The sequence below is a fragment of the Glycine soja genome, chromosome 4 (genome assembly GCF_004193775.1).
Source record: "Glycine soja cultivar W05 chromosome 4, ASM419377v2, whole genome shotgun sequence".
In the NCBI taxonomy this organism is placed as follows: Eukaryota; Viridiplantae; Streptophyta; class Magnoliopsida; order Fabales; family Fabaceae; genus Glycine; species Glycine soja.
Genome location: NC_041005.1, coordinates 15,110,233 through 15,134,010, shown reverse-complemented (window position 1 = coordinate 15,134,010; position 23,778 = coordinate 15,110,233). Strand labels below are relative to the sequence as shown.

The following is a 23,778-nucleotide window of genomic DNA, read 5'->3' as shown; positions in this document are numbered from 1 at the left end:
ATAAATGTAAGATTGTACTCGTTTGTTGCACTAATGGAAATGAGCATACGAATACTTCATCACTAATATTTCATAATTACAATTTCTCAAGTAGCCTAAAGAATAAAATATATAATACAACAATCTCCAAAAGAGGTTGAACGCTAAAGCCTTACAACATCTATTAATATTTATAATAGAGGTTAATTGCAGTAATCCTATATAATATTATTAATATAACAGTATTATATTACAAATACTGGATTTTGGAGGTTTTCCATTGTAACCTCAAACGGGCACGAGGTATTCCATTCTCAACGCCAGATAATCAGCTTATAGCTCTCGTTTCCCCAGCCCTATAAATACAAACGATTCGAATCACAACTTCAAACATTCATGTTCAACAAATTTACTCATTTCATCACAACAAAATATTGGGGTTGACTCAAAATATCAACTACCTCGTTATAAAGGATAGTGACACTCATGCATGTCTAGATGGATCCTCATGCAACTGTGTTGCTCTCACGTTAGGATCATCCTGCCACAATGAAGCCATTACTACAGAAGTGCTCTTTCAGAAAGACAATAGTAACTAGAAAAGTTTTGAATTACCATACTAACCCGAATGCCATATGTGAAACCAGTTCGCAAAAAATCTAGTTGTGCCTGCATGTTTGGACCGTATAAGAATTCATCAAACTTTACGAGAGAGAATCATCATTAGTTTTAGTGAATCATACCAGACCCGGCATGCCCTGATGTGTACCATAATAACCATCGTGACTGGTTGGTATTGAACTTATTGGTCCCTGCAAATGTAGAACTCAGTTTCTATATTACTACACTGTCAAAAATATATAAGAAAAATTAATCACAATTTCTTCTACGCACCAGCCCCTGAAGTGTCTGTTGATTCCCGTAGTAATCATCACGTGTTGGTCCCATCAAGTTCAACTGCACCATCAAATAAAAAAATGTATAAAGTTTACTCACTAAACGGACGTATATTATAAAATATTAGAACTATGGTATATCATATTCATACCATCCCTTGCACGCTCTGCTGTGTGCCATAATAACCTTCAAGGGTTACTGCTCTTGTGCTGAATTTGTCCTACAAAAAAAGGTTCCTTTTAACTGAACTGCAGTTTACTTCAATAAAGCAGACACATGTATTCATTTAACTAAGTTTGAATTCCCATGTAATGTTTCATAACTTTTTCCCTCTATGTTCACATAAATTCATAAATCCTGACATCAAGCCTAGATTTCATCTACAAGTTTTTTATCCCCAAGACTATAAGATCAAACACTCTCTACGGGTTAACTAATATTGTAGGAGGACAAACCATTTGTTGCAAGTTGTCTAATGCCCCAACTGTTATCACTTCTGCTTCAGAGTTCACCTGCAGGTCAAAGAGGAGGTCACGATAGCAAAAACACAAGAGTGTAAAATTCAAGTTCTTATAAACAACAAACCTTTTTCTTTTTAGTTGGATGCTTCTTTTTGTTTGACTTGCCCATATTTCTACTTTGGGTATCTTCTTCAGTGGAAAGCTGACCATGAGCCCCTGGTGTGCCAGCTTCTGTAGGACTACTCTTACTAGAATTGTTAACACTCACACAACTTTTGTGAGCTTCATGTAGCGCATGGAATGCAATACCATAACTCTCTTGAGACAATGATCCCTCTTCACTAAGTTTTAGTGCTCGCTGACATAAATCATTGTAACGTTGCACCCTAGTTAGCATGTGTTCCGATTCTTCTCCCATTATATTCCTGACCTTTGCATCTTTTGTCCACCGTTTCAAAATATATTGAGATGGGAACACTGACTGGCCAGAATATTGAAGAACAAACAACGCATGTCTACAAAGATAGCCTCTATATTCAAATAACCGACATATACAGGACAACTCAGATTTAACTTGATTCACCACAACAAAGAAGTCTTTATTTGTTTCCATATCATGAACCCTGTGAACAATGGTTGTATCATCCTGCCTGTCAGCTTTAGGATGGCAAGCAACTGCACCTACAACCTCAGTTTGAATCTTCTTGAATACAGCATGCGAGAAAATCCCTGCAACACTCTTCTCCAATGGAGAAGGAGTTTTTAAGGTTGCCACTTTATTCCATGTATCAGAATCTGCTTTTGCTTCCTCTTCATACCTGTCTTGCAAGATTGCTTCATACTGTTTGACAAAATCTTGGACAGAGGTCTTCTTATGAACATATTTGTCAAAGAAGGAATTTACACTTTCAGATCGCTGGACAGTAGACATACCACCTAAGAAAACATCTTTCATGAATGTTGGTGCCCATAACTTACGATCTTCATACAATGACTGCATGCATTCATCCTCTCGAAGTTCAAACTTATCAACAATTTTCCACCATCTCTTCTCAAAATCATCACTGGTCAAGGACCTATAAATGCATTTTTCAAATTTTGCCATAAAATTCTCATGCTTTTTAATTACAGGAGATAAATTTTCAGATACCTTCCCTAATATATGCCATAGGCAAACACAATGACTGGAATTAGGAAAGATATCTGAAATAACTGACTTCAATGTCTTGTCATGGTCAGTAATGATCACTTTTGGAATTTGACCACCAACTCCTTTCAGCCACGTCCGAAATAGCCAAGAAAAAGTGGCAGCACTTTCATCTGATATCAGGGCACATCCAAGTAATGTAAATTGGTAGTGCTGGTTCACTCCAACAAAAAGTGCAAGCGGCATCTTATATTTGTTTCTAACATAGGCGGTATCAAACGACACTACATCACAAAAGTTGATATAGTCATTCCTACTTTTAGCGTCAATCCATAAAAGATTTTTCAGACGTTGATCTTCACCAAGATCTACTGCATAAAAGAAGTTAGAATTCATATTTTGCATCTGTATGAAAAAATCAAGCATGAGTCTAGCCTCCCCTGACTCCAGGCCCAAATTCCGACCTTTATCAAATGGATTCTTCTCATTCTTGAGACCAACCACGGTTTTGTATTCGGCAAACTGCCTAGCCATCGCAGCATACATTCGTCTTGTTTGTTCACTAACTGCTTGGGCTGGTAAAAGCTCATGATTATGCTCCTTCACAAAGCTATGTATAACCCATTTTCCATCTGACCTTCTTTTTACATGCATGCTTGCTTTACAATCAGTCTTTGAACAAGATCTTCGACCAGTTGAATTTTCAGAATCTTGCTTGTTCTGTCGTGCACGTGGTCGATTAAATGATTTGTCATACTCTCGTTTTGTTCCATATCGAGAACAAGCAAACTTCGCATCTATAAATTCTCTTGATGTTTTTGAACGACGACTATTTTGTATTGCAGTGTTGAATCCCATCGACCGAGCATATTCTTGGTAAAAAGAATAAGCTTCCCCGTGAGACTCAAATTCCATGCCAGAAAGTGGCTCAAGATTTGTATCTTCCTTAAACATTACAATATCAACTGTGGGTGAATTCAAATCTCCACCATTTAGAGCATGTACCTCAATTCCAGTATCAACTATATTTCTGCCATCTATACCTCCATTATGCAATTTTTCTTCACTGTCCAACATGTTATCAATTGTAGTTGTTTCTTCATCCTCCTTATCATGTTCACCAGAAGGTAACCGAAGATCTATATCCATGATGAAAACAGCTTTCTGCTTGATGGTTTAAAGGGTACTGAATTATATAGAAAAGACATGTCAAGCCATCAAGTAAACTAGTCCCTCCTCAATAACATATACAGTGCCTCCCTATGTGATTTTGTATTTTCTAGGAACAAAAGAAAGCAATATAGATCATGACAAGAAATTTTAACTTCAAAGGCGAAAAAACATAATTCTGCTGGTTCTAAGGCACAAAGCAGTTAACTCATGTATAAGAGAACTGACAGTATAACTTCATTATAGCCAGAAAAGAATCATAGATAATGAAAATTTGTACAGATTTTGAAACACCAATCAGTAACCAACCAATGCTCCTAATTTAGGGGAGAGATGCATGACAATCTATAGAGGGCCCAAAATTCTCCAGTTAGGATCTTGCAAACAGCAAATGAAGGCTGCCACAGAAATCAAGTCATTTTCTCCACACAATTTCATAAGTTAGACAAAGCAAAGATTGGATAAATAGTGATCTAATTTGCGGATGAGAAATGCTAGCAAAACATTCTCTAATACTCTATTTTTAACACACTCTTTCATTGTGTGAAATTTATGTGGATCCCACTAAATATGTGACCCCAATCCCCATTTAGTGGGCCCCATTCTCAAAATAGTGGGACCAACATGAATTTCAACCAATGGGAGTGTGTTGCTAGCACTCCTCTTTGAGAATAAGGGATCCTCCAAAACCAGAATGAGGGGCAGGGGAAGGGGTGAGGAGAAAACATGAAAGGAGAAGAGCTTACCACTCTCTGCATACCTTTTAGGGAAATCCTTAAAACAATGCACTTTGCACCAGGAACCAACTAATTGATCTAAAACATGAAAGTGGAAAAGCGAGTATAAACCTCAAGAAAATTGGAGGAAGGACGTACAAAATTCTTAAGAGTGTGTTTGGTTGAGAAGATGGAAATAGCAGAGAGATATTTTAATTAAAGTAGAGTGTAGAAGGTGCAGGACCCACCCTATTTCTTCTCTATTTCTATCCTTCCCCTCTCTACCAAACACTCTAAATCCCACCCAAATTGATAAAGCAAATTATACCAGGTGCTGTACGGTGTAAGCATGAGGTGAGGCTAGGAAGCGCAGAGAACAGTGCCATATCACCTACTAGCTGTGTCTTGGAACAAGTAGTTTGACTGCCGCTAAAGGGTTATATAGTGGGTTTTAGTGATCATGCAAAGCGTATGAATTTTTTTTGCTATCAAAGTCTAGGATTAAATTTTTTTTAACCTCTTTTAGAACTCACAAGGGCTAAATTTCACAACAGAAAATTTTAATTTTGGTGGGTGGGTCATCATATTTATCCTTTTATAATGATATAAAAAATGACTAAATTAGAAAGAAAGACAATTATTTTGGGAGGTTTGGGACATGCATTCAGCCTTTTGAAAATTCAGGGCAAGGCTGTCTACAATGGACCAACATAATAGGATCATCCCTTCCCTTAACAGTAACACTATCCAAAGCAATAGCAGGAGATTTTCAGCACCAGACTGTCCTACTTTTAATATTATAGAGATAGCTTTAAACAAAATGGATTATATGAAATGTTGTTCACTGCCTTTCTCTTAAAGATATAAGTATGCTAAAATAGAAAAAGAGAGAGAGAGAGAGAAGCTAAATCTAGAGAGAATAAGAAGCCCTGATAACAGGAAAAAAAGAAATGGAGAAAGGAAAAAAAGTTAGTGAAACTTTACAAATCTATCCAATCTTCCCACATTGATAATAGATAAACCTTTTACACGAGCCATGAGGAAAGCAGCAAAGAAAGGCCATAAACACAGCCATATGCCACAAAAATGGGTAGAGAGAAACCCTTGAGATGACATTTCTCTTCTAGCCTATTGCTGGTGCTTATGTTGGTAAATCTACTTTATAAGTTCTAAGGTTCAGTCAGCTGAATATTACCCAGCATTATGGGCTGCACCAATTATGAAAAAGCAGTTCACTTGTTCTTTATTCTTAAATTGAATTGAAGCCTTAGAAAAATTTTAGGAAAAAGACAGAAAACAATTAATATCTACATTATATGATTTTGGCACTGGAAATTGACATGAAATTGACTGGAATTTTTAGACCCTTCACATCAATTGCCTCCTCCCTTCGTCTGAAACTCTCTTCACTGGAATCATACATTCATGATTCACTGCCTTTAGACAAAAAGATATGACCATCACACAGCTTCTGAATCCCTCCCCATTAATGGAGAAGCAGAGAATCAAAGAACATAAAGACAAATAAATAACATACCCCTGCCAAGGATGGTAACAAGATGGGTTTGGGCTATTGGCTATTGTTGGCCTCACATTCTCATTTGGAGTATTCTAGTGAAAATAATGCATACCTCCCAAAGAAGCAAGAAGTTGCAAAAGGCTTTTTGTTATTATTGTGATTAAACCTTAAGCTCCACAGTCATCATCTAGTGCTAAAATATGCATAGCATGCAAAAACTCGTGGAAAATAGTATACAAATCCAAGCAAAGTCAGGACTCCAATAAAACAACCTCGAAAGGCTGTAAGATCAACGTTAACATAAATTGTACGTCTCCAACCAAAAGATGGAACATTTCTCGCACCGGCTATGCTATTGCAATTGAAACATCATTTCAGAAACCCTCAAGAAGGGTTTATGTTAAGCCACCAAATCACAACAAAATTCTGAAAACATTTCAATTTTAGTTTTTTTTAAAACAAAAAGAACCCCAGTATCAACACAATTCAACCTGCCCCTTCATCTCTTATACCCCACAAGTCAAAGAAACAGACACACGAAAACACAAGTCAACTAACTCTAAAATTCAAACCAAAAACGAAAACAGTCACTGACTCATCCATTCATTCTTGTCTCACCAGCGGTTTTCATTTCACAGTTAAATCAATGAAACAAAGCGAGTCACATAGACACTAACTAGCACCAAAATACAAACTTCCAATTCCAATCCAAATTCTACTTCATTGTGCACATCATCTCTCTCTCTCTCTCTCACACACACACACACACACAGTCTCACACACACATAAGCATAAATTTGATTAATGATCGTGGAACGCGAAATAAAAGAGAAGAAATCGAGAAGAGGGTTAGGGTGCGTGGTGTTCAAAGAGAGTACCTGAAAGAAGAGATTGAAGATGATCGTTGATGAGTTTGAGAATGAAAGAGAGAAAAAGGGTATGGTCGAGACACGCGAGGAGCATGAGCGAGTGGAGGAAGGAGGTTCCCCAAATGCGTGAAGCTTAGGGTTTCCGAACACACTCTCTTCTCTTCCTTTCCCAATTCTACTCTCCCAGACCCCCAGCACGTGTCGCGTACCTTCTACTTACCAATGCCCCCTTTTGATAATTTTAATATTATCATAATAAAATACCAATAAATTATCAATATATTATTATTCTTGTTATTTTCTCTACCTGTCATTTCCCGCTCACGGTTTATTGCTTGAAAACACTAATGAATGCCAAGGCGCGTGCAAATTAAGCTCACCTCACGGAATGGGCTTATGTGAATTTTGGAAGTTATATTTTAGTTTCGTCTTATATTAAGTTTAACAAAATTTATTTTGACTCTTTAGGATTTTGAAATGTATTATTTTTATATCTTTTTATTTTTTATCTAAAATATATGATTTTTTTAATTTTTAAATTTTAAATTATTTAAATTAAAATAATTTTTATTCATCTCTATTTCTCATTATCTTTTTTTCTTCTTCAATCAAATACCTGTAATTTCTATTTTATTTTTCATTTATTTAATATTTTTCCCTCTGTATTAAACAGAACATAAAATTCCTCCAAGTTTTATTACTGCAATGTTGCTCTCCCCCAAAACAAAACAAAAAAATATAGCACTGTTTGGTCACTGTAGCATCTGTGACATATATTAGATGTCAAGTTAATAAATGAATCTAAACTTTTCAATTTAGAAATATGAAAACTAAAGTCGAGCAATAAGAATAGAAAAAAGAGAGTCGAGAAACTAAAAATTAGAGGATCAAAATCATCCTACTCCTATACTATATGCGAAAATTACAATTACAATTACAATTAAATTAAATTGATAATTGAAAATTTTCAAAATCTGATAAATTCAGTATTTTACTTTATTTACTTTCTTTGACTGTTGCTCGAAGATTGAGTGAGTGAACTACAAAACACATTTTACTCCATTCAAAACGTTTTGTTCCATTAAAAAATATTGAAAATGAACATAGAAAAAGATGCATTGAGTGTTAACAAAAAAGTGCATCGAGTCACATATTTTCTCCATTCAAAGTGTTCTGTTCCATTAAAAAAAAAAATATGAGTTTGATTTTATTACTTATGTGAGGACCTTAATGAATAATTTATAAATATATTTATAAGTATTTTTTAACTTTGAGACCTGATATGGCTCTAATAAATCTAAGATCTAACTTCTATCAACTTTTCTATTTGAAAAAATATTACTGCATTCAAACGTTATGCTCAATTTAAAGATATATTAAATGCTTATGAAACGTTTTCCGTCATATTTCTTTAGATTCATTTCATTTTCTTTGATGTCTCTCTTTCAACTTCCTTTCACTTAGGTTTTCTTTCTTTTCTCTATTTTTGACTTTAATGTGAGCATATTTGCTTGCTACCTACCTATGACGCATTAAGAACATAGATGGAGCATCAATGGTTGCGCAGGGCTTCCTTTTTACAAAAAAAGGAAGATGAGTATCAGAATCAAAATCATAGGGTCATAACCCATTAACATGTTGACCCCTTCTTTTTTATTTTTTATTTTTTATTTTTATACAAAATTATACTGTACCGTTTTGAATAAGGGGTAATTTTCTTTTTAGTGTAGAACTCATCCATTAATTTTAGTAAAATCTGAAGTTGACCAAGTCAAATAAATTAATTTCTTCCGATTCTTGTGCATGTCTAATTCAAAATGTTGTTTTCTACTATTTCTTCCGATCCTTTTTATAAGAAATAATTTAAAAGAAATTTATGTTGTTCTTATTAAATATTTTAAGTATTTTTGTTTTTTATTAATAATAAAGCATAATATTCTTAGATTTTCTTTAGAAGAAAAAAATGTTTTAAACTTTAATGTTTTCATATAGGTCATGAGAAGTTAATAATTATTAATAAAGAGAAAATTGGTGCATTAATAATATTCTTTTAAAATTTCAATAAATCAGTTGAATTAATTATTTTTATCAATTTGCGTATTGATGTCCAAAATTTCTTATAATAAAGATGAAAAGGAAAAAATAATTAATTGATTTACCACTTAAATCAGCCAACTTGAACAAAATTTATTACATCATTAATTAATGGTATGGATTCCGAGTGTTAAAACATCACTAATTAATGATATAGAATAAGAGTATTAGAAATCGGCAATTAACATTAAATTAAATTATCTAGAATGCTGAATCTTTAAATGAAATTCATTTAGTTTAAATTTATTAAATCACTATATTTCTAAATAAATTCAAATAAATGTGTAGCTTTTGACTAAGATTTTAATCTAGTTTTCCTAACCATAAAATTTTCAACTATGCTACCTCCATTCCTTTTTAATTTTCGAATTTTAGGAAAAATTTTGTTTCTATTTATCTTGTTTGTTGTAAAGCTAAAAATTACATTAATTATTATTTTATCAACTATACTATTATTTTGTTTCTTCATCAATGACAAATAACAGTAATAATGATAATAAAACAACCACAGCAGTAAAAAGTAAGAAAGGAAGAAATTAGCTGAATTTTTCTCTGCAAAAGTGTTTATGTTTAAAACTTTTCGCATTATGGATCAATTTCCTAAATTTTTAAGGCTAAATTATATATGTAGTGAGCGAAAATATTGTGAATTTTCTAATTCAATATATTGTTTTTAAAAATTTATAATTTATAATTTCTTTTTAGATATAGTCACATATTTTTATTTTCATTTTTTATTCGTAATCAATTTGGTTATTTTTCATTTATTTTGTTTGTTAAATGCTGGTTTTTATTTACCTTTTAATTCCACTCAATATTATTTTCCATTTAATTCCTTTATATGTCATGAATATTCATTTAATCCATTTCTGAAAAGTACACAGGTACTTAACGGAAAAAATAAGTAAAAGTCGGAAAAACATTTTTAATTAAATAGTATCATTTTAAAAAAAATAAAACAGAGTTTAGTCAATTTTTTATGTTCATGTACCAAAAAAATAATTAGACAATTTTAAAATAAAGATTCCAATAAATGAAACATAAAATAGGAACAGGATCACCTACAGTTCAACAGGATCATGCAATTTCAAATCAAATTGTCTAAAATTCTTTTGCTTACATTTCATTTAATATATTTAATATATTAGATTTAATTTTAATAGTTGGTTTTATTTGGATGAAAATTTGACTGCAGAGAACCTGATCCCATAAAACTACTTTGGGAATGACGTCTATATACAAACAAAAATCAGTAAATCGTGTCGGTGGCTTACTTCTAGAGTTTTTAAAAATGAAAATTATGTTCAAAACATAATTTTAAATTATAAAAATTTATGTGAACATTACTACATTCAATATTGATTTTTTCGTTTTTTATGCGTAATCAATATGGTTATTTTTCATTTATTTTTTTTGTTAAATATTGATTTTTATTCACCTTTTAATTCCACTCAATATTATGTCCCATTTAATTCCTCCTTTAAATGTCATGAATTTTCATTTAATCCATTTTTGAAAAGTACACAGGCACTTAAAGGAAAAAAATAAGTAAAATTTGGAAAAAAAAATTAAATAACATTTTAAAAATAATCAAAACAGAATTTAGTCAACTTTTTTTTATGTCCATGTACCCAAAAAATAATTAGTCAATTTTACAATAAAGATACCAATTAGTGAAACATAAAATTGGAACAGAATCACCTACAGTTCAACAGGATCATGCAATTTCAAAACAAATGGTCTAAAATTCTTTTGTTTACATTTTATTTAATATATAAAATTTAATTTTAATGGTTGACTACTAGCACGTGGCTTTACACAGGGTGAATTGGCTGCTTTTGTATGTTTTATAGACAAGTAAATTATATTTTTTTATGGTCTCTCGTAGGAGCAAATATGATACAAATTTGTATATTTAAAAACATAATACCATGTAAAATAGGGGTAGTCATATAGATAAATAAGGTTCAAATTTAGTATATTATAAGTAACAACAAACATATAGATAAGGTTTAAATTTAGTATATTATAAGTAACAGATAAGATAAACTATTTGTGTATAATAGCATATTATATGAGAAATTAATCTAAAGACATGTGAATCGATAAAAGTATTTTCTAAAATTTAGAAAATAATTAAAATAAAAAATTAAAATAATTAAAACACTAAAAGATATTTTAATCTTATTCAGAAAAATGTATAAGGAATGATTATGAATAAACATGACAACAAGGTAGGATGAGAGTACATCATTCTTGATTCTTGTTTCAATCCTTAGTTTGGTTTTCATCCTTGATTTATGTTAGAGATAATATTTTGTACTCATCCCGTCCACATTCGAGGTCATGAATATTGGCCTAATCCCCATCTTTATTCACTAAAATTGACTATTGTTCTTACTAGATTTGGTAGAAACTATTCACAATGGTGTTCCTCCATGTGCTCCTCGTGTAGCGGTGGAATGTAACCATGAAGACACATTGACACTCAAGTTAGGTAAGAGTATATATCTTAAAGTAGGTTGGAATAAAGTTCATTTACCCGAACATTGTTGATTCCCTTCTATAGATGTGAAATTGAATTATAAGATCTTTATTTTCCTTTTAAGATAATGTAGGAAAAGATATGATTTTTCCTCTAATAATAAATAATATCTAGTTTTTATGGATATTTATATCTTTCTAACAATAGATAAAGTTTATCTCTTACCTTTATATTTGTCAGATTCTCTCTACTAGAGTAACCTACTTTACGGATTACTAGAAACGAAAACTTGTAAAGTACAAATAGTTCAACTACTATTTTAAAATAATATATTTGTAGATCTTTTTTTTATCTAATTTTAATTTTAAATTAATTTAAATATCATTAAATTTAATAATTTATAAAAATGTAATGACTCATAACATAAACTCAACCCGTTAAGATAAAAAAACTTAAGTCTCATATAAAAAGATTATATATATTTTAAAAACATAATTAACGGTTTAAAATTTATCGAAAATGCAAAAAGAGTAAGAATATACAATTATAGAAAATATATTTGATTATAATGGTACAATTATTTCTTACTTATTTAAAAGATATTTAATTCTAAACTTAGGTTCAAATTCATATAAAACATTAATTAGATTTAAATTAATTTTTACTATAAAAATCTCAATCTTATAATATAAATATTAATCCAAAAAATATTATTCATGAAGCTATTTAAAATTATTTTATATGTTTTCTAAATAAAAATAATTTTATAAAAATTTAAAGTAAAATATTTTTTAATTAAATTATAATTAATTTTTTAAATAATAAGTAATTATTTAAATTTATCATAATAAGATATTAAAAAAGAAATATTTATTATATGGCATAAATAATATAGAATATCATAATTATATTATAAGTTATAAATGTATTTTTACAAATGCAATAATAAGAAGAATAGGTATTTTTGGCTAATAAAATGATAAAGGTTTTTTTGTCTTTTAAATATAAATATGAAATAGGAAAAAGGATAAAAAAGAAAAAAAAGTTAAAAAGGAACAGAGAGAACAGTTAGAAAGAAATCTAAATTTTGGAGGAAATTTTTTTTAATGAGATAATAACATGTGTAGAGGAAAAATCTTCTTTTATTTAGAATAATAGAGTAGATAGATATTATATAATATATTATAATTGGTATTTCAAGAAAAAAAATAAATATTATCATTCAATTTATAAATTAAAAGAGTAATAAAATAAAATAGATAAATAGATATTATATAATATAAATAAAATAATAGCTATTATAAAAAAATGTGTTTAAGTAAAAAAATAAAAGAAATGAAAAAAAGAAAGTGTGAGAGATAAATAAAAAAGACAAAAATTAGAAAGAAAGAGAAATAAATTTTGGAGGGAAATTTTTTTGTTGTTGACATTTGTCTCAACCAAATCTTATTTTATTAATGGTAATAATAAATTTCACCAGAAAGAACCCAATACCATAAAACAACTTGAGAATGACGTCTAAAAACAAACAGGAATCAGTAAATTGTGTCGGTAGCTTAGTTTAATTTTTTTTAAGAAAAATGAGATTTTTGTTCAAAACATAATTTTAAATTATAAAATTTTATGTGAACATTGTTACTACATTCAATAAAATTAAAAAAAGATAGTACAAAATAATTTAAAATGAGTTTCAATATCAATATAAAATATGAATAAGTTAAAAGGTATTTATATATTATATATTAAACAATTTTTAATATAATAAACACTTTTTTTTTATTAAATATTCTTAAGTTTGATTGGACTCAAGTCTTATAAAGAATATACTTCTAATTAAAATAAAAATTGTTAAAAGTTACGTAGTTTATAAAAAATTATCATATCATAATGATAATCATAATATATACATAGAGAGCATATTTAGTAGTAACATAAATAATTAAAATTAAAACAAACAATTCAAGCTAGTGTGACTGTGAAGTAGGGCTTATGGTTTAGTAGATGGGGGTGCCCTCATGCTATTTTGTCCTGGAGAGAGAAAAAAAAAAAAAAGTAGTAATGAAACTGAACGTTGTTTTTAAGTGTAGAAAAGAAAAGAGAAAATGGAAATTTGTGATTTGGTTTTGTCATTCTCTCTCTTCACTCACACCTAACTGGCTATTGTCATTGTCTTTCTCCGACCACATTACATCATACAATACATGCACTCACAACACACACATTCATATTACTCTGAGGTTTTGGTTTTGTTTTTCAGACACTCTCAATCTCATTTCTCTCTTCACTCATCAGATCGCTGTCTCTCTCTCTCTTACACACACAAGGTACTTTTCCTTTTCATACTCTTTTTCTTTCTTTTTGTCAAATGCAAAATTATTTGTTAGACCACACTCTTTATTCTCACACACCCTTCATTATCATTCCATTTCTGATGTTCAAAAATTGGACTTTGTCACTAACAAATAACGGGTTCTGTTGTGTTGTGTTGCGTTGGGTTTGATCTCATTCTGCCACTGAATTGGTTGCATGCAAAAGGTTGTTCTTTGTGTTTTTTTTTAACCCCATCCTGTGTTCTTCAATTTGTTTATTGAAAAAGTTTGTTTTGAATTCTGGGTATACTTTAATATATATATATATATATATATATATATATATATATATATTGCTCTTATTGTCTTTTGTTTCTTAATTGATCTTTCTGTGTCTGTTTATTCTCATTTATTTATTTATTTACATTTTTGGAGTGGAATTTCCAAAGGACCTTTGTGGTTTTGAATGTGGGGTTTAGGGTTTCAATTGGAATTTAGTTGAGGTAGAAGTGTGTTTGAGCCTGCATGCAAGTGATCAATGTTCTTAGTGCCCTTTTTGATGTCTGTATGGAGAGAAATGGAAGAATCTTTTTGTTTTTCTATGAGAATAAGAGTGAATTTCATTTGCTTAATTAAATTTCTGAGTGATTCTGTGAAATGTTAGTCTGACAATTTGTATTGGATCCCCTCCTGCCTCTCCAGTACAGAAAATAAAATTAGAGGCACACAAAAAATAGAGAAAAAAATAACTAATGGAAAAATGAAGAGAAAGTAAACAGAGATAGAGTGGCTGGAGAGAGTATTTGCTGGAGAGGATCAGGTCTCAAGGTTTTTAATTGTGGTCCGGGTTGGCAGTTATGGTGGTTTTGTTGTGATTCCCCACAAATGCAGTTGATGTGGCAGCTATTGCGGTCATGATGCGGGTGGTGGTGACTTCTTGTGGCTGAAAGTGAGGCTGTAGACTGTTTTTTGAAACCTTGGTCTGGCATGTTTGCTGGGATTAATTTTGAATTAGAGATAGAGAGTCTAAGTGCGTTTACAAATTGTGGTCCCGGTTGGCGGTTGAGGTTGGTTGTCGTTTAGTGTAGTTCTTTGATGTTAAGGGGAACTGCCGACAAATGCAGCTAACCTGGCAGCAATTTCGGTCATGAAGCGGTTGGCAGTGGCTTCTTGCCACTGAAATTATGGTGGTAGACGGTTTTTTAAAACCTTGGTCTGACATGTTTGTTGGGATTCATTTTTCTTTATAGTTTGCCTGTCCTCTGTTTTGCCCTTGAAGATTAAGTTTTGAAGTTGATTCTTACTGTCTCTGGTTGTCATTTTATCATTCATTTAATTAAAGGGACAAAAATTAATTCATAATGTGTTTGGAACTACATCCATGGCCCACATTGAGAAAGAATGACGTGGAAGCTACAACTACTGGCATTGCGATTTACGCGTTTTTCATGTTGATGTGACACGTTTCATGTTGATATGACGCGGTTCCAAACACCCTCTCTCAGTTTTGTCATTTTAATATTATGTTAGTGTTTCCGTTTTCTTAAAATAAGGCTTTGTCGTTGTTGTTGTTTCCGTTTTCTTAAAATAAAATAATTGAAAGTGCTGTTAAATTATGGGTTCTCACAGTTTTGCTCTTCTTGTAATGGTTTGAATCCTTTGTTTCAAATTATTGTGATCAAAGGATGTTACTGCTCTATCACTGCATGCCTATGGATTCAATTTTTCTGTCCCTCAATTGAAAATGAACAGCTACAATAATAACAGCATAATTCTTTTATCATTAGATGGAGTATGATGCCATTGTGTTATGTCACAAATTAAATTTTCAGAAGAAATAAAGGGCTCAAAGTTTTTTTTAGTGTTTTCTTTGATCTTCCATGTTGACTCATTCCTTTTCCTTTTTCTTAGAAAGTATGCAAGGGCTGTAGTTTACTGCAGATCATATGAACTTTTAAGCTGATCACCATAGAGATGCTAATTTCAAATTTTGTATTCATCAGGTTCTGATTTTATTGGGGCATATGATTGAAGATTTTGATCTGTTGCTTTTACCCTTTCAGTGGTAAAAGTTATGAAATACAGATTGAATTCTTAACTCTGATAATTGGTTACTGGGGATTCGAACTATGGGGTCTCAAGGTGGTGGTGATAATAATGGAAAACATTCCCAACTCCAGCCTTTGGTGCGGCAGAATTCAATGTATAGCCTCACACTTGATGAAGTTCAGAATCATTTAGGTGACTTAGGGAAACCACTGAGTAGCATGAACCTTGACGAACTTCTAAAAAATGTGTGGACCGTTGAGGCAAACCAGTCCACTGGTGTGGACATTGAGGGTACAGCTCAAACTAGACAAGCTGCGCTGCAGCGTCAGGCTAGTCTTTCATTAACTAGTGCTCTAAGCGGGAAGACTGTTGATGAGGTTTGGAGGGATATACAACAAAGCAAAGATAACAAGGATAAGAAGTCTCAGGAGAGACAGTCTACATTGGGAGAGATGACTTTGGAGGATTTCTTGGTAAATGCAGGGGTTGTAGCCGAAGCATCTACTAGGAAGAATACTGGTGCTACAATTGGCGTTGATTCAAATGTAGTGGCGCCACAGTTTCCTCAGCATGGTCCTTGGATACAGTATCCACAACCACAATATCAACATCCACAACAAGGTTTAATGGGGATTTACATAGCAGGCCAGAATATAGCGCAGCCGTTACACATGGGAGCTGGTGCTGCATCAGATGTTCCGTATGCAGATGGTCAGGTGGCACTCTCTTCACCTGTTATGGGAACCTTGTCAGATACTAGGAGACCTGGGAGAAATGGGGGCACGCCAGAGGACATGATAGAGAAGACTGTTGAGAGGAGGCAGAAGAGGATGATCAAGAATCGGGAATCTGCTGCTCGTTCAAGAGCAAGGAAACAGGTGAGTGTTATCTTTCTTTTGAAGGCCATGTTATAGTTTTTTAGTTTCAAGCGGTTCCCCTTAGTAAATATCCTTAACCTGAATGATAACTATAAACAGGCTTACACAACTGAACTGGAGCACAAAGTCTCACGTTTGGAAGAGGAAAATGAAAAGCTGAGGAGACAGCAGGTTTGTTTCTGCTTTGAAGTTCCAAAATTTTTTCTGTTAATTCAAAGTGCCTAATAAAGCTTGCAGTATATTGAGTAATATCTCCTTTTCACTATGTACAATAACCAAATAAATTTGAACAATCTTGATTGGAACAGGAAATTCTTTTTAACATTTTTTTACACTCACCTCCCCTCCCCTCAAAAGATTAAACTAGTTATCAGTGTGTTAACTTAAATATTGGATAAAACTCTTAGGTGAAGCTGGATGTGATTAGTTTAATTAATATATGTTGATGTTTTGATGGGCTGAATTCTGGAATAACATGATTGACGGGGTTTTTTCTCCACTTCTCCCCCATTTTCATTCAAGGGAGATAAGGCTTCCCTTATTTCCTTCTCGGCTTTACATTGTATTCTGTTTTTTTAAGGAGCTTTTGATTTGAGAATCTTGTTTTGAAGGATAATGGGTCATGGTGATTGTTGTTTCCATTGTGATTATTTATCCATATAATTTGGGTTGACATTCAGCTTGATAACATTATTAGTAATCTATGGTAATTATGTTATGCTTGATTGAGTTTGATGAGTTTTAAATTTTCACTACTAGTAATTCAAAATAATCAGACTCAAGACAAATTTGTTCAATTTTTGTTGTTTTTTAGTCTTGCTAATGTTTATGAACAAAATTATTTGGTGATCTTTGTCTTGGTTTAGTTCTCCTCTGCTGCTCATAACATAAATTAAGTCATTACAAATCATTATGCTAACTGATTGAGGGTTTTGTGACTTGTATCGTTTAAATTGGAATTCCTTTCTTGATTAATTGTGGTAGACTAAAATGACTTAAGGATGGAGCATTTGATCAACATGATATCCTCAATACATTTAATAAATATTACTTTGTACATTTTAAAATTTGATTCTAAACTTATTTTTGGTTTCATTCTTAACTTTTTTTTATGTGGGTAACTTTATGAATATTGTTTCACCTGATCTGTTCTAATGGGTATTTGTATCTTGATTTATAACAATTATGATACTTTAGAATCATTGTGAGTTTGATGATTCTTTTTACTCCGATAAAGTTTTTGTTTTTTTTGGCTAGACACTTCTTCTATAGTGGCTATTACATTAATTCATGGAAAAGTAAAACTTGGCTTCCATTAGGAGCAAAAACTGGAGAAAGAAGGTTTGAGAAAGTTTCCTTTTGTTAAGCTTGGTTTTTAGTAGGGATCACAATCAAAGTCCTATCACATTAGTGAACTTTGTAGAATTATTACAACATCACGGTTGCTATCTATCTTGATGTCATGTATTGATGCATCTCCCTTATTATCACTGCTCTAGCTTCTAGAGATATATTAAGAAGATTTGTTAAAAAAATATTTGAGTCAGGTTCTATTGTTGTGATGAATATATAGAAACAATCAATTAAAATGTGGCTCAATTCTTGTGCTAGATATATAACCATTCTCGAGCCTTTGCTTAACAGCTTAAGCTTCTAAGAGAGTTGGTCCTTGATATAGTATTGAAGTCTTTATGAGTAGGCCAGGAATTTTATCCTTGCTGCCAATTGAATTTCAGCACAAGGTAGGAGTGTTTTTGCTTTGTACATGCCCAGGATCAACGGGATCTTGCCCAAGGAGTGTGTTAGATTTGGTACTTGGCAGTTTGGATTATCAGATGCAATTATACAAAGATACTAAATTAATCTTACTTAAGGGGTTTACAAGTTTCAAAATTTGCCTAGTTGTACCTTGTGGCAATTAATCTCACATGGCTATTAATTATTATTGTGTGATCTGTCTAGCCAACTTCACCTAATGGAACAAGACTTTGTTGGTGTTGTAATTGTAAAACATCATCATTAATTGCCATCTTACATGGTTACATTTTCAAGATTGGTGTTATGTATCTTGAACTATATGCTTATTATTTTCTGTTGATCCATGTATTTTGGTTTCTTGAGGATTGATTGGTATGATTGTATACTTTTATTTGTTGGTTTCACATTCCTCATTCAGTCTCCTGCAATGGAATTTATTGGTAAGAAGATCTTGAAAGGTTCTACATATAAATCCTTCATCTAGAACAAAATCATTGTTCATGAACCTTGTTGAATTTATGTAGATGGTTTCCATAATCATCTCTGCCTATTCAAATCATGGAAATGAATTTTTGTATTGTGGTCTTTAATGCATACTTGCTTCCTTGTGCCTTTTTTATTGGACATGTTCATTGATTTTTCTCCTCAACCTGTAGGAGCTAGAGAAAATGTTGTCAAGTGCTCCACCTCCTGAACCTAGATACCAGATTCGCCGAACATCATCAGCTTCATTCTGACATCTGTACCTGTAAGGACAGGTTTGTAGATATGAGGCATCAAGGGATGCTTCCTTTAGTTTAATGACAGTTAACAACAGACTTCTAGCTATTTGATGCATTTGCATCCAACAGCTTATTTGTTGTTCTTATTAGGCTCGTCTAATTATAACACCTCAGTGAAATCCTTGTAGTAAAAATTTCCTGGGGAACATTGTAGTTTTACCATTCATTATATAGCCTTTCTAATCATAGGTTGAGTTTATTATGAAATCTTGATAGTGGCTAGAATCTAGGATGAGATGGTATGCTTGTTGAGCTTTGCAATTCTTCAAGTTACCGAGGAAAAAAAGTTGCTCTTAAAGGGATATGAATGGGAAATATGAACATCAACCATTATGAATACATAAAATTTTAAGCCTTTTCCATCTCGTTTTTCCGTTTAGGGACAAAATTTGTTCTAGAGTTTAAAATATTGCATTCATGATATACTAATGTGGGTTGACCCAAGTGGCTAAGGATTTGGTACGAACTCTCACTGTTTTTTATGGGTGAGTTCGAATTCTTTTGATGTCACTTTTTTGACTTGGTGGGTAACCTTCTTCCTAAGAATACCTCTTGATGTTCTGGGATTAGTTGAGTAGTTGTAAATGGGTGGAATTGTTTGTGGTTTGAACCAGTACAGTAATCTTCAAGGCATGTCTCTGTTGACAGTCTAAACATGTCTTTGACGCCTTATTCAGTAGTTTGGGGGTGTTTTTTAGTTAGGGGTGAAAATATGTTAGTCTGCTCAACAGAGAATTACAATCTAGCCTACATCATGCCAAGCTAGGCCAGACCTTTTTTACTAACTACCTAGGCTAAGGCTTTTTTGAAAGCTTATTTGATTAAAAAGACTAGGTTTTAGGCCATTCAAAAAGTGTTATAGGCTTTATATATTGTCTTATTTAAGTTAATATAGGCAATAATCTTTTGTTAATATTTATTGTTATACTATTTTTTTATAATGTATCAAAATTTTATGTTGATTTGCCTTTTTAAATATTTTAAGCATTTGACCTATCTAAAGAATTAAGCCTATAAGCTTATTAAAAGATAAATTTATGTCCTATTTAGAGGTATTATTGCAAAATAAACTTTGAAAAAGTTATTATTAAGGTAAAATTAGACCTTAAAAATAAGTTTATAAGGGAAGAGACATTTGTCAAAAGTACCCAAAGTGTTTTTTAAATTAAATTAAAAACCAAATTCACAAATCATTTTTTCCTGATTTTAAAAATGAATGTAAAGATATTTTAAATTTGAGTTAAAAAAATCAAAAACTTATAATCACTCCCAACAAGTCCTTAGCTAATTATTATTTTTTATTCGTAAGGATTGAAGAAAGATAACAAGAAATTTATAATTTCATATACTTTGCTCAATCAACTAAACTAGATCTCTTTGTTAACTAATTAAATCTAACATTAACCTAAGTATCTAATGTAACCTTCAACTAGTTATTTTCATACATATAAAAAATTCCTAAATTTTCATTATACATGTTTTAAATCTTTAAGCTTTCTAAATTTTGTTCCCAAATTTTATTTTCTCTCTACGTGCACTTCTCGCGCTGCAATATCTATATATAAATAAAATTATATTTTGGCTTGAAAAAGTTCACACACAATTGTAACTTATCTACATCCATGACATCTTCTAAAACTAGGCAAGTATAATTGATTTTAATTATTTTAGATTATTTAAAATGTGATTATAAACTATAAATAAAACACTAGCAAATGGAATCAAGCAATGTTTTAAAAATGGTATTGGTAATTGACAAGGAACCACTGTTCTAACCGATCAACTAGTTTTATAACATAAAATTCAAATTTTATATATATATATATATATATGGTCTTACGGTAATTCTAAATTCTTTTAGAATTACTCTTTTTTCTCATTTTTTTTTGAATCAAACGAATAAATTTAATGACTTATTATAATCATTAGATGTTAAGAAAATGAATAATAAGGATAAGAATTAATTTTAAAAGAGATATTCTTGAAATAAGTTAATCCCTCTTTTATATATATATATATATATATATATATATATATATATATATATATATATATATATATATATATTAGTGTTTGCAGTAATTTTTTGTATTATATATATTTTTACACAAGAGACAGATGCCTTGGATCAGGTTTTGAAACTCTGTAATCAAGTAGTAATTTATATATTTATTTTGCAAATAAGTAATAGAAAACAGAATATGCACGACACACTAATATTCAATTTTACTATAACTTTTTTTTGCAATGAAAATGTAAATTCTTTGCACCAGAATTTCACTTTAATTTATTCAAGTTTATAAGTTTGTCATTAAATTTAATTAAATAATTTTTTATTTAAATTCTTACTTTACAAATACAAAGTTTTCAAGAATAGCTGCAATAACCAATAACACTAATAATTATTAAAATGATATTAATTTTTTATATTAGAAAAACTGGAAAAGGAAAGTTGTTACAATGACTATTAACAGAGGAACCAAATTAATTTATAATTGAAGGGATTATTTTTCAATTTTTGATTGCCAAAAACTTATTTGATCGATTATAATAATTTTAGGGGACTAAATTAATTGATCCATTTTTATTTTTTTTGTTTAACCCAACGGATATAAAATATTTTCCCACAGTGAGAGTTTTGTGTACGTCTCCCTGCCTTCTAGCCTCTACTTAATACAACATGCACGACGACTGCTGCTGCTTAAATTTAAAACCTACTCACTTTTCAAGAGGGATATCCTCTTAAGGACCTTAAAAACACCGAAAATAAACCTACATAAAGCTTCAACCTATTTCTCAAACATGCATGACAGTCACGTTGTATTCAACAATTGCAACACCACCGGTGATGTCATACACATATGTCGTAAGCACAGCAGAACCCCTTGCATATTTGAAGATCCCAGTACCCCCAACAATTGGCATTTCTCTAACTTTTATAAATGTAGGGTTTCTGCCAAGAATGCTGAGGGTGCTGCCATTGTAAATGCCCAAAGTGAAGAGAAAATTTGTCACCATGAGCAACCCAGGCTCATGTTGTGAAGCCAAAGCGTATATTCCCTGAGATCTTCCCACAAGCTTTGAAGTTGGACTTGGTCCTTCAGTTAGAGGGTCATCCATCATGTAAGTAGCCCCAAAACCATGAATGGACCCCTTAGGAGGCAAAACAGTTTTCATAGCAGTTGGGTGTTCCCCCGTTATGTTGTTATGGAAATAGAAGTGGAGTTGGGTGAGTTTTTCTTCCACGGGTTCTGTGGATGGATACTGTTTTGCAAACACTTCACTAGTTGCGGGTAAGGAACTTGACATGATAACAATGAGATGGAAGCCAAAGAGGAGATACACAACTGAAGCCATCTTGGTACTACTTTTCGGCATGTTAGCCAATGGTTGCAAACAACTATATATATAGGCAGAAGATATAGGTACCTTGTGGAAAACTTTATTAAAAATGATTTTGTGTAATTTATTTTAAGTAAAAATGGGATTAAATAATCCATGCAGTTAATTGATGTAATTTTTTATGTACTACAAAAAACGATTTGTTACACGTATTATTAATTGAACCAATCAATATTAAACACTTCATATCATTTCTTTTTATTTTTCTATTGCATCATAATACTTCTCTCTTTTGTCTCTTTCTCTTACCATGTCTCATTTCACGTGCATGCATGAACATTACTAAATCCCGATAATGACTTGTCGCAGGTGCCTTGTTCTTCTTTTTTACAATTGCAGCAATACTGCGCCCAGGGAGATCACGGGTGCGTCTAAAAAAATCACTGATCCAGTGCATGTGCATGCATGGCTGGTCATCTCATTTATTGTCACCATTGCCAATGGGAAATCGAGTTGCCACCTATATCAGTCAATCAATGATAGCGGAGGTTCCAAAGGAAGCTTGAACAACATAGAAGACAAATCTGCGACAAGGAAAACCTATATTCTAACCATATTTTCAGTTTTGGTTTATAGTCTCATTAGTCTACACATCTCCGTTATTTATTGGGAGTAGAGAAATCCCTGTTTTAATTTTTATTATTTTCATAATTAATTATTAGAGATTAAAATCCTTATATATGTAGTAACTTGAAGCTAAATTGTGTAGAGAATATATATTATTGACATGCCAAGGACACTACTAGAAATTATACATATTATATTGGGTTATTAACATTGATTTATATGAAAACTAGTTTAGTACCGTACTCATGCACTTGTAAGTTATAAAACTAAATATATAGTATAGTTGTATATATTTGATTGTAAACGTAGAACTATGAGAACAAAAATTAATATGATTGAGATATATAATATATTTTTATAAAATAACACGGTTTATTTATCTTGAATGATATTTATGGTTATTCATGTTTTAAAATTTTATAAATAATTAAATATATATATTTAATTTTACTTAGGTTATTGTTGTTAATATATTATTTACAAAAGACTAAATTATGAAGTAAAAATTTAAAATTGTTAACATATTGAAATGTATTTGTGAATATAACTATATTGAAAAACAATTGCAAGATTAATTTGAAACATCAACTTGACAATGTTATATGATAAATGATTTAATAAAAACATGAGAACAAATCAAAGTAATTTTTTAAATTTTAAAAACAAAATTAAACCCTAAAAATAAAAAATAAAAAA

General features: G+C 31.2%; 3 protein-coding genes across 6 annotated transcripts; 1 reads left to right on the top strand and 2 right to left on the bottom strand.

Annotated features, from left to right (window-relative positions):
• Window positions 1-25: 25 nt before the first annotated feature.
• Window positions 26-6,977, bottom strand: LOC114409419 (protein FAR-RED ELONGATED HYPOCOTYL 3-like). 4 transcript variants are annotated; one of them, XM_028372875.1, is made up of 10 exons: window positions 6,768-6,977; window positions 4,401-4,469; window positions 1,462-3,670; window positions 1,332-1,388; window positions 1,028-1,096; window positions 874-936; window positions 723-791; window positions 604-648; window positions 441-520; window positions 26-335 (listed from the first exon to the last, which is right to left on the bottom strand). In XM_028372875.1, exons 3-9 carry the CDS (start codon window positions 3,631-3,633, stop codon window positions 464-466), a joined length of 2,532 nt encoding a protein of 843 aa, XP_028228676.1. In that variant the 5' UTR covers window positions 3,634-3,670; window positions 4,401-4,469; window positions 6,768-6,977; the 3' UTR covers window positions 26-335; window positions 441-463. The 4 variants fall into 4 exon arrangements, with proteins under 4 accessions (XP_028228676.1, XP_028228677.1, XP_028228674.1 ...); XM_028372876.1 differs by having other exon boundaries at window positions 4,415-4,469; XM_028372873.1 differs by lacking the exon at window positions 4,401-4,469 and having other exon boundaries at window positions 1,462-3,763.
• Window positions 6,978-13,451: 6,474 nt separating this feature from the next.
• LOC114409418 (ABSCISIC ACID-INSENSITIVE 5-like protein 2) lies at window positions 13,452-19,475 on the top strand. Its single transcript, XM_028372872.1, has 4 exons — window positions 13,452-13,661; window positions 15,650-16,573; window positions 16,673-16,744; window positions 18,988-19,475. Exons 2-4 carry the CDS (start codon window positions 15,776-15,778, stop codon window positions 19,066-19,068), a joined length of 951 nt encoding a protein of 316 aa, XP_028228673.1. The 5' UTR covers window positions 13,452-13,661; window positions 15,650-15,775; the 3' UTR covers window positions 19,069-19,475.
• Window positions 19,476-21,667: 2,192 nt separating this feature from the next.
• Window positions 21,668-22,570, bottom strand: LOC114409417 (dirigent protein 21-like). The gene has a single exon (XM_028372871.1). The coding sequence runs from the start codon at window positions 22,489-22,491 to the stop codon at window positions 21,910-21,912; it is 582 nt and encodes a 193-aa protein (XP_028228672.1). The 5' UTR covers window positions 22,492-22,570; the 3' UTR covers window positions 21,668-21,909.
• Between the last annotated feature and the right edge of the window lie 1,208 nt (window positions 22,571-23,778).

Bases quoted from the DNA above. Each gene is read 5' to 3' on its own strand.
- LOC114409419 (XM_028372875.1), bottom strand. From the start codon at position 3,633: ATGGATATAGATCTTCGGTTACCTTCTGGTGAACATGATAAGGAGGAT. The intron at 1,097-1,331 runs GTTTGTCCTCCT...CTTTTTTTGTAG, and splicing joins TAGACAACTTGCAACAAATG to GACAAATTCAGCACAAGAGC. The intron at 937-1,027 runs GTATGAATATGA...TTGATGGTGCAG, and splicing joins AGCAGAGCGTGCAAGGGATG to TTGAACTTGATGGGACCAAC.
- LOC114409418 (XM_028372872.1), top strand. From the start codon at position 15,776: ATGGGGTCTCAAGGTGGTGGTGATAATAATGGAAAACATTCCCAACTC. The intron at 16,574-16,672 runs GTGAGTGTTATC...AACTATAAACAG, and splicing joins GTTCAAGAGCAAGGAAACAG to GCTTACACAACTGAACTGGA. The intron at 16,745-18,987 runs GTTTGTTTCTGC...CTCAACCTGTAG, and splicing joins AAAAGCTGAGGAGACAGCAG to GAGCTAGAGAAAATGTTGTC.
- LOC114409417 (XM_028372871.1), bottom strand. From the start codon at position 22,491: ATGCCGAAAAGTAGTACCAAGATGGCTTCAGTTGTGTATCTCCTCTTT.